The sequence below is a fragment of the Lethenteron reissneri genome, chromosome 20 (assembly GCF_015708825.2).
Source record: "Lethenteron reissneri isolate LAM-NWPU_2019-01 chromosome 20, ASM1570882v1, whole genome shotgun sequence".
Classification (NCBI taxonomy): domain Eukaryota; kingdom Metazoa; phylum Chordata; class Hyperoartia; order Petromyzontiformes; family Petromyzontidae; genus Lethenteron; species Lethenteron reissneri.
In genome coordinates, this window is record NC_083798.1 from 13,436,375 (window position 1) to 13,450,999 (window position 14,625).

The following is a 14,625-nucleotide window of genomic DNA, read 5'->3' on the forward strand; positions in this document are numbered from 1 at the left end:
TTCTTTTAAGGCAGTTATTGACAAATGTTGAGCTTTTTTTATGCTCGTGCACCACTGCCAATGCAATATCACCAAATGTTAACATTTCAGTACATGTTTGTTGTTTCTAAAGATAATAGACACAAGTACCTGCTAGATGCATACACATACCATAACATAAATTAAGCATATTATAACCTATGAAAACTGAATACGAACCCGTTGTCTGCAGTCTCGCTCTCATGAGTAGAAAAAAATTCACATTTTAAGTCCTATGGCTGTTTTGTTATTGTATGTCAAAAGTTTTGATCGATAGTGCTCGGTCTCAAATCAGGTCACAGCTCTTAAGCTTCAACATCTATTCTTTAACTACCACTTTGTCTGGAATGGAAAGTCAATGAGTTCATATACTGTTAAATACAGGAAAGGCTGCACTTGCCTCCTGACAGTTTATCTATATGATCACGGCCTCAAGAGATTTATGCCCAGTTATATATTCAAGTAGTGCAACTGTTCAAGGTTAAATTGTCATATTGGAAATGTGAAGAATGATTGATACATGTGTATGTTGAACAAGCTCACTTTTACATTGTAAAACTTGCTGCACAGAATAAATGTTAGATATATGAACTTGTTCAACCCAACTTTAGCGAGAAAAGTGTTTTTACATAAACTTTAGTATATTTCCAAAGAAATCTGACTATATGAATACATAAACTATTTTAAATTAGATACAACTGAAGCTACCAAAGATTTCCACTTTGCAACCATCATCAGCCATGATCTATCCACTGCTGAAGGCCTCCCAAAGTCATTATCATCCCTCAAGTCTCAAAATGCAATAATCCATCAAGCTCCTGCACACGAGCGGATATCATTTCTCCCACCTTCGTAGCGGTCATCTTCTCGGGCATTCCCTCTCCCCCATGCGTATGTTTATGCGGGTTGTCTTAGATGAGAAAATGGTCCAGTTAACATGATTTGTAATAGGACCAAGTAAAGTTTACAGCAAAATCCATTTCTTTACATGTAAAATTAAGTAATTGTAAATAGATAAATTTTTTTAATGGTGAAAAGTGTTCTTTTGGTCTCATATAATTAACATTTTCAAATAATGATCCATTACGGCTTTGTGCAAGTCACACATATGATAAGGCTTAACAATGACTGAATATTTCATAAGCAAGATTTTATTATCTTACAACAAAACATGGTGAATAATGGCATGTAAGCCACACTATTCATTAACTTTACATCAATATAAATACTTGATAGCAGATGGCCAAACACAAAGTAGACGAAATTCAATACGAGCAATTGCTTAGCTCTAAGTTGGACTTGCTTGGGTTACTCCTGGTGTCACTGGATGCCTAATGTGTTGTTTAAATGTTAATTAGTTACATTCAATTACAAGTTACTCTTATTAGCCTTACATATTTTGACAATAATGTTCAATTCCATACTAAAGACAATCTGTACAATGATGATGTGTACTGCTATGCACAAATACATTATTAATAACCCTCGTATTTTTCAAGTGAACTTAGCACTTAACTGGAGGCACATGTTGGCAGGTGTTAATTTACACAGAACTCATTTTCGACCCATAAGAGGTTTTTTCGGTGAGATCACGTAAATATATGTCGTTAAAGCCCACCACCACCCGACACAGCCAACTAGTAAGGGTTGTCACGTAAACAGAACATGCCAATTCGCCACTAGTACAGCACACCGGTGTGTTGGAGAGCCAAGCCACAACATTTACAATCTGAGTACGACGTTTTGCCAGTAATGACAACTAGCTTCATCAGGCGACAGATTTGTGACGTTTAGTCAAATATAGGTTCGAGCATAGAAATCGAAGTTGTGGGAACATTTTTACTAGATTTAATGTCCAATGTTTTCTGGTGAATATCACCAATGTTGAGGGCATTTAAAATTAGACAATTTAAAGTTATGGTTCAGTGGTGACGAACATATGCTTCATGCATTTATTCAAGCACTTTCAACAACAAATTATCCAGTTGACGCTGTATAATTGCAAAATCCTTTAAAATTAAACTAGCAACAGGCTTCAAAGTTTCATCATAGAATGAGAATTATGTGGAGTGTTTTCTTATTTTGGATAGTTAACATAATTTTTTACAAACGTTCACATACCTTCATACTAGTACACCAAATAAATAATTGGCATAACCTTCCCTTTTGACGTAGTACCTGTCTCACACTGTGGTGATTACATATTTCCGGCAGTGGAGTGGGAATTACTACTCCGCAAAGCGTATAGATTTAATGCGCCGAGAGGACTGCCCTCTGCCGTACACACGTGGTACGGATGGTCTTTTCTCATGACGTTTTGAATCCTGAAAATCCACTGCCTGGCCCCCTCCGCTGGGCACTGCAGATATTGCAGAACTGAGGACAAAAATGCAAAACATATTCCATTTAGTACATGATAAACATTGAAATGCAATTTCATATCATGAATCCCTTATGACACGTAAATGCAAGTACTTTCATTTAAATATCGATTGATAAATCCATGTCTTATAGAGTAGAGGCTGGGGCTTATACATGACATTCGGTTATTTATGTATTATGTGCCGGAAGAAGCATGCCAATAAAGGTACTTTGGTAAAGATAAAAAACCTAATTTAATTAGGTGTTCCACAAACCTCATGTTTCGAATATACACATTTCAAACAAGTATCAGCCACTTGGAAGAAAGGGAACATCACACTGCACTGCAACCTGAGTTAGATTCCTGGCCAGGGCTAATACCAGTGGTCATATCTGAACCAGTTCTTGCCTGCCTATGCCCTTCACCACCCACACTAATAAATATGGTGAAGTATGGCTAACAATCCCCATGGCTGATAGGGCATGGGGAAACCTTCATCCAGCAATGGATTGAACAAAGGTGGTAAATTATGTTACATTTGACCAGAAGTGTCTGTGGACAAGCTTCCTTTCTCCTGAAATTTAAGATGTGTGGTTTAGCTTTAATAATGGTGTGTAAGCAATTTAAGTTTAGTATAATGTGGTGGTGGAGAGGTGGCACAGTGGTTAGCACACTGTGTTATGAACCCGAGGAAACCTCGGTTCAAATCTTAGCCACAGCTAATCAGTGACGAATTATATTTGAACCGCTCCTGGCTCACTTCATGCCTCGCCCCTTTAACAACCCAAACTGACCAGTGTGGTGAAGTATGGTCATACATTTCCCATGTCCGACATTGTGGGGAGGGCTTCACTAGCAGTGGATTGACATTGACAAAAAAAAAAAAATTCTTGGTTCTTTCGGTAAAGTCACGTAGAAGAGAAATAATAAAATAAAACATAATAAAATAATTCTCACGACGTTTCGGCCACAACGCAAGCAGCCGTCCTCAGGTGAAGAACAGGTCTGTCGGAAAGACAGCGTCTGAATGACAGACCTGTTCTTCACCTGAGGACGGCTGCTTGCGTTGTGGCCGAAACGTCATGAGAATTATTTTATTCTGTTTTATTTTTATTATTTTATTATTTCCCTTCTACGTGACTTTACCGAAAGAACCAAGAAGATGAATCCCTGCAGTCACGAAAGCTTTAAGTCGAAAAAATATATATTTTTCTTCTTCTCCATTGCATTGACAAAGCATGTAAATGTTAATACGTTAACATGACCAACCAACGGCATAGCTGCTAACCGTATTAACACCTATGCAGGTACTATTGCAAGAGATTTCTTTCAAAGCTGCCAATACGTGACGGTAAATAAGAGAGAGTAAGAGAGCGCAGTGACCGTGGCATTGCTGGAGATGCATTCCTTGTGGAACATGTGATGGCAGAAGAAGACCACGATGTCAGTAGCTCTGTTCAGATCTGTGGAGAGAGCGCAACAGCAATCGGCCAGCAGGCATCACGAACTGAAAAACAGGTTTCAACATGGAAATCTGATGGTGATTAGCACAGAGGGCCGTTAATGACCAATGACACAGAAGAATCTAATGATAATTGTACAAAGTAGTCTCGGTCTGTGTAAACGCAAATAAAAACAATGAAAATAACAAACTTTACTGAGAATTTTTATATATATATTAGCTTCTTAGTTCTTTCGGTAAAGTCACGTAGAAGGGAAGTAATAAAATAATAAAAATAAAACATAATAAAATAAAATAATTCTCACGACGTTTCGGCTACAACGCAAGCAGCCGTCTTCAGGTGAAGCCGTCTTCAGGTGAAGACGGCTGCTTGCGTTGTAGCCGAAACGTCGTGAGAATTATTTTATTTTATTATGTTTTATTTTTATTATTTTATTACTTCCCTTCTACGTGACTTTACCGAAAGAACTAAGAAGATGAATCCCTGCAGTCACGAAAGCTTTAAATCGAAATATATATTAGCGTTGAGTACAAATTAACTTATGACTTAAAATTGTAGTTCATGAATGATTAAAACATAAAACACTGGGATGGAATTCACAAATGCATACAAAATTGTATGTATACTGTTTTGTAAAGCTTCATTTAGGGCAGTGATACAAATCTGACGTTAAGTGCAATTACCTTCTGGCAAAATAGATGATTGGCAGACCTCACAAATATTTTCCTCTGTGAATACAATACACATGACAAGATGCAGATTATACTGATGAGAAGTGGATAACCCAACAACAACCTAAGCAGTGTACTAATCAATAACAATGTAATTCATAATAATACATGAATTATAGAAAATATGCAACATATTATGTAAAGTGTACCTGAGTGATAGAGAAATATATGGCAGTGTACCCACATATCATAATCTAATGAAACAACATAAATGCATTTGTAAATTCATTAAGTTATTGTGTCTGGTCTTACCCTCAACATAAATTGCACGTCGCTGAACTTTCTGCAGCCTCCTCATGAGAGCAACGCAATCGGCAACTAGGATCTTCTTACAACCTTCACGCAGTGAGATCTGATGGGGAGATGAACACTATGATTGCACTTTTTTTCTACTTAAAATTATACGAACAATTGGGTAAAATTATATTTTTGCGTGGGTATTTGTTAAATAAAGAATTATAATAAAACATTGCGGTTACAAAAAAAGCTAAATTGCTCAAATGTTAACTTCAACAGATTCCTGGAGACAATCGATTTCATTATTATGTTTCATTGTTCTTCAAAACGCCAAACTCCAAAGGGGATATCAGAGAGCTGCACCACCTTATCGAATAAACACATCTCAGGGCTAACATCAAGCGGTGACAACACGATGTGCTTTCTCTCAAGAATACAACTATTCCTACCCTATGGACAACCAAATTACAGTTCTGCTTCACCTCATATTTTGAAATGCAACCGTGCACCAAGCTATGTTCTCCAAGCACAAACGATCAATGGCAATCAGTGCCCTTTCTGTCCCTGTCTGTATCAAGGATCTTGGGTGGCTTGAATATTTGGCTGGAGAGGATACGTTCGGTATCCTTGATGTACAGCCGACAAAGATCCCCCATATAGCCTTAACAGACTGTAGGAGCAAGAACTGTTAGCGAGCACCTATGAAGGCCCGCACGGCACACGAGGGGGGTGGGTGGGTGGGCAGCACCATGCCCGGCCACCTTTGTCTCCCCAGTGGCGATGTTTACAGATGGCACCAGGTACTCATTTAAGGCCGAGTCGACCTAGGGGAGGCCCATGACCGATTCAGATAATCTTCACTGGTGTTGGCCATGAGAGGGAATTGAACTTGGGTGACTGGGGTTCGTAGCGCAGCGTAATAACCGCTACACTACCGCTCCTTACAGCTGAGACACGCGTGTTAGACATAACACGCGTGTGTTAGACATAACACACCTGGAGATTGTAGTCGTGTAGAATTTTCACAAGGGAGTCGCGCAGGTGTGGGATCTCCATTCCCTCCTTGATACGCCGGATAAGGATGATGGGATCAACGTGTGTTCCAATGTTGTTCAGCAAGCCCGTAACAAAAGCTTTATTTGTAAGGCGACACACAAACATATTTTGGTTTTTAAACAAAATAATGTCTTAATAGTAGCAGTTATTTCTAAAATATATCATGAAATGCATATAATGGAAAACACAAAATCCATGAAATGGTTACACAGAATGCATTTTACCGACAAATATATAAACTTCATAAAATATACACCGTTATTTGAATGGTGCTTCTGTCACTTGTATCGTTTCAGATTCTGTTAGATGTGTTTGTGCGCATAATTTATAGTCTATATGCCAACCAGGTTTATCTATAGAGTAGGTGATGAGGTCATCCCAGAGCTCTGGGTCATCCTGTTCCTTTGCAAACTCGATGGCTTTGTCCACGTCATTTAGCTCCTCTGTGATCATCCGCAAGGCCTGCTTGCTGTTCCCCATACGACCTGCAATGTGTAGGTATCACCGTGTTAGCGACAAAGCTACTGCAACACATTGTACATGAACAACACCAAAGAGTACGATTATAGATTGAATTTATTTTGTGCAGTGATGCGTGCATTAAAATGCAAACTGCAATAACTTGAAAAATCAGACTGCATTCGATGGGACTTACTAAGGAGAAAAACCGTCTCTTCAATAAAATGCCTCTGTTGACAGATTTCGAGAGCCTGAGAAAGTGACATACATTCATTCAGATGACAATAATTAATTTCAATTGGCACTTCAGGCTCCTGGTATACGACTTGTGCAATTGATACCCGGTGAACATTCATAAAGAAAAGTGGGATCTGTGTAAGATCACATTCTGGGAAATGCCGTGCCTTTAGCATTAAGCACAACTGCTACAGTCAACATGACCTCCATTTCAGGGTTTTTTTTGTGACACTTGGGTCAAACAAGCGGCTTTTCGTTGTCTACGCCACACAACATTCGAGCCATCATGGCACGCTCCACGCGGTCACAATAGCTTGCTTGCTTGCTTATCGTGATGAGGGCACATCGAAGGGTCACGCAACATTGTAAAACATTTCCAGCTTTCAAAAAACACTGCCATTTTCACAGGACCACCGACAGCATAGTTGTTTAACGCGGGAAAAGGGCATTCCAACCATACCTTTTGTAGCGGGCAGTGAATGCTGTTTCTCAGGAAGGGAAGCAGGTTCGGACGGTCGTACTCCGCATACAGCCCAATTTGCAACTCGTGATATTTGTCGCCCTTGTGTGGGTCCCACTGGAACAACTTGTGCAAGTACTGTAAGACCAAGATGACAAACGCCGGTGAATATGTGGAGGCGACGTGTCTATTACTTTGATTTGAAAATACAAAGAGAACACTGTGACCTAAACACCGAGTCCTGTGATTATATATTTAAAACCTGTTAACCCGGTGCAATGAGTAAGGGGAGGAAATCTTTGCTCTCTACTTCATTGCAACAGATGTATTTGATTTGCTTATCACTTGTGAAGAACAAAGTGTATTTTGTCATGGTGACAATTAAATGTATTTTGAAGATGCAAAAGGCAATCATGGATTTTATAAAGTGTGTGTTTTAATACTACTATATTTTAGACGTGAAAAAATTGGAATCTTTTAACATAATTGACTGCAAAAGACAAAGCATATACCCATGTTAACAATTCGCAGTAAAGAAATCATCTATGGTGCACATCATTTGATAATATTCATTTAAAGGGTGCTTTCAAGCATGTCCCTTTATATCTATAGTACTAGCTTTTTTGCCCGTCCAAAGACGGGTGTATATTGCAGTAAATCTTAAATATTAAATAGAAAAATTGTTCAGCTCATGATTATTAATGAGGGGGGGGAGTTGCACCATGTGGAGTGACGTCACCCGCTAATGGTTATTGAGGAGGGGTGCGGCATGTGGAGTGACGTCACCCCCTCATGGTTATTGGGGAGGGGTGCAGCATGTGGAGTGCGCGACCTTCTTGTGCGTGAGTGTAAATTTCCACGCGGGCATGAATATTAATAAAGGGGGGGGGCTTCTTTTGCAGTGACGTCACGCACGGATGTAGCACTGTGCAGCGTAGATACAAATTTTACCGTCACTTTCTGTAAAGAAACGTCATATTTGAAGCGACTTCGCTAAATAAGTTATTTAATTCAGCACGACCTTCCTCTGCGTTTGTATAAAAATCCACCCACTCATGAATATTAATGAGGGGGTGGGCCTCATGTGGAGTGACGTCACGCGCAGGACACACATTCTTGGCTCATTATATTCATATTTAAAATATTGCATTTTGAAAAAATATGCTTTTTTACTAATTGCAGCTTTGAAAGTAAGCAGACTTAATGCATGTTGCCATTTGAAAATTCTATTTCTCTATGACTTTGTATGAGGCGGGGTGATTAGCACAATGTGCTACAAAAACCCAGCCACCTGAATTTGATTTCAGACCACGGATCACATCTTGTGGGAAGTGATATCCCAACCAGTTTTAGGCCTCCCCCTTCAGGAACTCACATTGATCAGCTTGGTTAAATATGGCTAACCAACACCTCATGGACCAACATGGTGCGAGGCCTTCATATAGCGGTGGATTGACAAAGGGGGCTGTAATAGTACATAAATGATCACCCTCTTTGATCCTATCTACGTGACTTTACCGAAAGACCCAAAGAATATGAATTCCTGCAGTCACGAAAGCTTTAAGTCAAAATCACCCTCTTGTTTATGTATATCGTGGTTATACCCCTAACGTGATAATAAACGTACCACATGTTGCAGCTCTGGCCGATCCTTCAACTCCGTCACTACTTGCGTGATCTGCAATGCAAGTACACATTTCATAGGTATGATGATTTTTATTGCTCAGGCAAAACGTCAAATCAATAACAACCTTATATAAACAATTAAGTCATCATGATAAAAAAAAAAAACTCACGGGGATTTTGTCTTCATTGTCCAGAAGTAACTTTGCAGCTCTCTACACAAAATAAATTAAAACATTCATTTGAACAAACACATTCTTACATTTAAAGAATAATGAAGCTTTGTTACATTTATTATTATTATTGTTTGCCCAGGAAAGCGCGGGTCTCAAGACGTTTTTTTTAGGAGGATCCTGCCACATTTTCGCAGTAGGGGGAGATGTCGCTATGTGTAATCCCAATTGAGAAATGTTCAGGTATTTTTTATAGCATTGGGATATTTGGCCAAGACAAGTTATGTTGTTTCAGCTGTGGGAAGAAACCAGAGAATCCAGAGAAAACCCACACAGAATAGAGGGAAAGAATATGCGAGCACCACACGGAATGGTTCAGGAGTTGGGAATTGAAACCAGGACCTCTTTACTGTGAGGCACAAGTGTTACCACTCTTCGAATCTGCCACGAACATTTCTAATATAATAAGCCAAGAATGTGTGTGTCCCGCGCATGATGTCACTCCACATGTGCCGCCCCCTCATTAAAAATCAAGAGCTGAACAATTTTTCTATTTAATATTTCAGATTTACTGCAATATAAACGTCCTTGGACGGGCAAACAAGCTAGTCTTATATATTATCCCTTTACGTGGCACACATTATATGTTTGTTTTTGTCAATGTACTTTTATGTGTGCCAATTGATGATGGTGTCACATCGTAGAGGCAACCTCATGTCCTCAGCATGCTCCAATATTCCTGCTAGAGTGCCCTATGTGAGCTGTAATGGGAACTCCATTGGTGTTGATCTAATAAACACATCAAAATATATATCCAGGCTGCCTGGACAATATAAATCAAAGTAGGGATTGCTTCCCACAAACCTCCTTGTCAAAGTCCATGAGCAAAGGTATCTTGTCTTGTATAGCAGAGAAGAGGTTGTGCTTGTGAATCAGCTCGAACACATCTTCGTGCTTGAGGCGCAGGTAAATCGCGAGAGCCTTGTCATAGCGCTGGTCATACGTATAGCTAGGACAAAAACAATCTCAGTCACACTATCGTAAAAGAAAACGTGATCTTTTACATGTGTTCACTGGCCTAGCCCAAGTGTTGCTATTTGCCAAAGTGAGATTTAGCTAATATGTAGGTAGATATATTCTTTGGGTCTTTCAGTAAAGCCCATGAGCAAAGGCATTTTATTTTTTTCTATCTACGTGGCTTTACCGAAAGATCCAAAGAATATGAATTCCTGCAGTCACGAAACCTTTAAGTCAAGATGTAGGTAGATCAAGAGGTTTTTTTGGGTTAGATCGCGTAAATATATAAATGTGTCATTAAAACCCGCCACCACCCAACACAGGCAACTAGTAAGGATTGTCACGTAAACAGAACATGCCAATTCGTCACTAGTACAGCACACTGGTGTGTTGGAGAGCCAAGCCACAACATTTACAATCAGATTGGTCAAAAACTAAACTGAACAAAATGTCCAATCTGCCTCTTAAATGTAAAATTGTGTTATAAATCTTACCGTACCTATTTTACTATATTATCACAAAAGTAAAACATGATGAATTAATTTTTTTAAATGTCACAAACATGTCTGTATTTTCCACTCTGAAAGCATCTAAATAGGATCAGTGCTTGAAGCTCAGACTCACAGCTCAGCCAGCGTTTTGAGCAGGACAGGGTTGTTGGGGTCACGGTTCAGCTTGTCAATGACCGTCTTCACAATGGCCAGGTTATTATAGAGGTTTCCAGGCCACTCACGAATGAGGGATGCAAATCCCTGGTGAAACACAGAGGGGAAAAAATATATCTGTTAAGCACGTACTTTGATCACTCCAAATCACACTGCCATATTTCTGAATTTATGTACCATTCCGAATGAAGTAAACATACAAATGTGATATTATATTAATAAATAACACTGCCCTATGTTTCGGGCAATGCATGTTTTCACAGGTCAGTGCAAAAGAGGCTGCATGCTCACCTCTATATCCGAGTAAAGGAACTCATTTAGGATCATCTCATAGATGGCAGGTCTCAAGCGCAGATCACCCCGTGGCAAATACCGACTGATGGCCTTCACAAGCACAAGTAAAGGCATATGTCAGGAATGATTGTACAAGTGAATAATACATCACCACACTTCACAAATCAAGTCTCTTCCGTAATATATAAATTCCATCAATACTTAAAATAAGCAATAAGTGTTTACAAAACCTCATTTCACAGTTGTTACATCCAAATCTAATACTACCCAACCTAACCATTTCACTTAAGAGCACCATCCGCACGTGTTGCGTGAAAATGAGGTTGTGATGTGAACCTCAGGCTTGCATCCAGACCCCACTCAAACTGGATGGGAAGCCACCGAGTGTGACCCTCCACAAGCCCCTGGAAACACTCTCATTTTCAGAACTGCTATGGTGTGTACAAGAATGAGCGGCAGGTGTGGGGGCTATTGATTTTTTGAAGCAGGTTTTTTTAGCCTTGATACTTTTCTCCAAATCTGCCCCTGAGATGACTTGCAATTCCAATAACCCACAATGCTATGTTGGGGTTTAAGGCAGGTGATTCACCAGTCAGCTTTAACCTATGCGGGGTCAACAGTGCCCAATCATTGAGACCAGGTGAAATTGCACAGAAGTGTCAGATGTTCCCAATGCCACTCGTACCTTGAGCTGCCCAACCTTCTTAAACTTGTACACTTCATCCTCCCACAGCTCCATATTTTTTCCCAGTACCTTCTGACAGATCCTGGGATAAAACACATTTATTTCGTTTTTTTGACCAAATAACCAAAAGATAGATTTACATTTGTTTATTTAGCAAATTGAGATTGGAAGATATTTTTATCAATTAAACCTAAGTGCAAATGATAAACAAGAATGAGAAAATGATAAGCTTACTTACAAGACACAAAGCAAAGCACAACATATCACCATACTACATACGTGAACTTTACAGTAAGGTATGCAATCTGAGTGTAGAAACATGAATACCACAATCTTAAAAATCAACAATGGTAATCAGCATAAACCCTTCATACTGTGCGTGCAAAAGTAAACATTAAAAGCCTCCTTCCACATACACATTTCACACCAATAAATTACAAATTCTTCAGAGCTATGATGATTCAAGACAAGCCCTCCCAAGGCCCCCGCAGAACAATCTTTACATTTGAGGTATGTGTCGAGTTATCTGTGCTACAAATGTACAAAACGAGGTGACAGGGTGGCTCAGGGGACGAATACCACGTTGTACTACTGAGATGGCACCGCCACAGGGAACCTAGGTTTGAAACTGGGCAGCCACCTTTGATAAAACTGGGTTTTTCCAAGTGATCACAAAAGACTGCGATACATCATTACATTTAATTTTCACTTTAAACTTGCTTATTCCATTTATGAGAATTGAACGTTAGCCGATTGCCATGTGATACGCTTTATTAGGCATGTAACAAACAAGTTAAACCCATCGTGTTGACAAAGAGACCTGTTGAAAGGATATGGGAAGCAATTTTTTGATACATTCTCCTAATATCTACACTGACGATTGCGAAAAAGTGATTCAATTTGTGTGGAGAAACTTGATATGATAGCTGTATTTATAAATGTAATGCATTACCATTCCATGTGAATCAGACACCTTATTTAAAAGATTATGATCACATTTTACATTTACTTTTAATACATTACTATAATTATGCAAATACATTTTGAGTACTGGTTTAAAAATGTTATTTAATTCGCCACCCAAAATATGCTACATTTAAAATATATATATTAAACTATGAACCCCAGCAGTCACTAAATATAAATATGTTCAACGTCGAAATCGAAAGCGGTTGCCATAAAATTATATAGGCTTAACATTTATAAAAATACTGAAAATAAAATGTATAAAAAAAATAGAATGTTTTTTAACGTAACACTATTTATGTTTATAATTTTCCCACAACACGTGTGGTCGGTGCTCTGAAATTAAACGGTCAGGTTAGTTCATCATCACTCTGCGCTCACCTTCCGGCTGTGTCACTTTCACCTGTTGTCAAGAGATGAGAAATGTAGGCACGGCCAATGTCCTAAAACAAACCGGTAAAATAATCAATAAAGTCGACAAATCAGACAGAGAACAACGGAGTAATGACATATACAAGCCAGACTTTTATCGAAAAAAGTGCAGAAATTCACATGCATTTACAATTTCTCATACAACCTGCTCATGCCATTTCAAGTTTCATTTGTAAAATTACTGTTTTTAATACCAGACATTCATTGCTGACGACTTATCAGAAGTCAGGTGAACTACATACAGGCATTGAGTGAAGTTCAAGATTAGAAGTGAAACAAACTGCTTCTGATATGAAGAAATAGAAAAGAATAGTTGAACATACCAAAACGTTGTGTCTCTTAAGACTCTTCTGACTGACTTCTGCTGCAAGCAGAGCTTCCTGAAATCGAAAATAAAACGGTCTTGAATCAAGCAAGAGTTAACAAAGCATTTTCACGACCAGAGCATCGCCACATCATGTGCTCGTGTTAAATTTTTACACGGAAACAATTGCTCACAGCACACATTTGTATGGGCATCACGAATGAAATGCAGCCATCGTGCAACACACCATGGTTCGCATATATCTAGATACCCTATGTGCAAATGCAGCAGCAAATCACCCTTGGTCAATCCACTTCTGAATGGATGCTTCCTAATGCCATTAGGGTCATTTGACCATATTTTACCATGCTGATCAGTGTGGGTTGTCGAAGGTGGGGGGAGCAGTCATTGGAGAGATAGAAGTATAGGACAACAATTTATTTTCTGCACTGTCCTCCTCTGCCGATCATTTCACACCGAAGCTTATAACAAGATGCTGTGCATGGCAAGTTACAATTTCAATAATTTCCCAGGCTCAACTTTGCTTAGCTTTCAAGATATGATGAGATTGGGGCACAATCCTGCTGATTTTGTAATTGGCTTACAACTTATCACCCCTGGGCCTATTCCAAGAGAATAGTCCCTACATAGAATGTATGTTTGCAAAACACATGGTTACCTTGATCTAAAATCTACCCCTTCATGATTCATTTATGCAGCTGAATTGCTGGTCCATGCACAAGGTGCTCAGAGAAGTGGTACACACTGGGAGCTGTGAATGACTGCTCTGGCACTAATAATCAGCTAACCAGTTCTTATTCAACATCAGTCATGATCTGTCCACAGTTGGATGAAAGCCTCCCCAAGTTGTCATCATCCCTCACTGTCCTGTGGTGTTACAACCCATCTACCTCTTGCACACAAGCCGATTTCATGGCTACTCCACCGTTATTCTTGACCACCTGCCATCATCCCCTTTTAGCGACGTGTCCTGCCCAAGCCCACTTTTCTTAACAGTCAATATGTTTTGTCGAACATGTGTGTGTGTGTGTTTTGTAACCCATTTGTTCGTCTTCCTGTCTCTCGGTGTAATTTCAAGTATACACGGCTCTACGCTTCTTTGCACACATTTCGGTTTTTGTTCCATTTTCTTTGTCCACGTCCATGCTTCTGGTCAATGTCATTGCAGGTAGCACACTGTTTAATAATAATGTTCTGCTTTGGTAAATGTTCTTTGCATGATTAATTTCAGTTTTCCAAAATTACTCCAACCTCCTCTTGTTTAGCGCAGCATGTCTCATTGTGTGTATACCTAGGTCAGTGATGTAAGGCAGACCAGGATGAAAATAATGAAATAATCTCCATTTATCAGGATGCTTTTATTCAATTATCCATTAAGTTTATGTAGAGTCTATTATTTAGTTTCTTACCCTTTCTTTATTT

At 39.2% G+C, this 14,625-nt stretch overlaps 1 protein-coding gene across 1 annotated transcript in view; it reads right to left on the reverse strand.

Moving 5' to 3' along the window:
• Nucleotides 1-1,147: 1,147 nt before the first annotated feature.
• The window catches only part of VPS41 (VPS41 subunit of HOPS complex), a 29,051-nt gene continuing 15,573 nt past the window's right edge, over nt 1,148-14,625 (reverse strand). Inside the window, exons 14-29 of the mRNA XM_061555004.1 lie at nt 13,202-13,258; nt 12,828-12,889; nt 11,481-11,562; nt 10,793-10,885; nt 10,461-10,588; nt 9,684-9,828; nt 8,820-8,861; nt 8,651-8,701; nt 7,024-7,161; nt 6,523-6,577; nt 6,212-6,352; nt 5,808-5,944; nt 4,827-4,926; nt 4,527-4,571; nt 3,764-3,843; nt 1,148-2,394 (exon numbers count right to left, since the gene is read on the reverse strand). Coding sequence (XP_061410988.1) covers nt 2,326-2,394; nt 3,764-3,843; nt 4,527-4,571; nt 4,827-4,926; nt 5,808-5,944; nt 6,212-6,352; nt 6,523-6,577; nt 7,024-7,161; nt 8,651-8,701; nt 8,820-8,861; nt 9,684-9,828; nt 10,461-10,588; nt 10,793-10,885; nt 11,481-11,562; nt 12,828-12,889; nt 13,202-13,258 — 1,425 coding nt within the window. The 3' untranslated portion in view covers nt 1,148-2,325. The remainder of the gene's footprint in view (nt 2,395-3,763; nt 3,844-4,526; nt 4,572-4,826; nt 4,927-5,807; nt 5,945-6,211; nt 6,353-6,522; nt 6,578-7,023; nt 7,162-8,650; nt 8,702-8,819; nt 8,862-9,683; nt 9,829-10,460; nt 10,589-10,792; nt 10,886-11,480; nt 11,563-12,827; nt 12,890-13,201; nt 13,259-14,625) is intronic.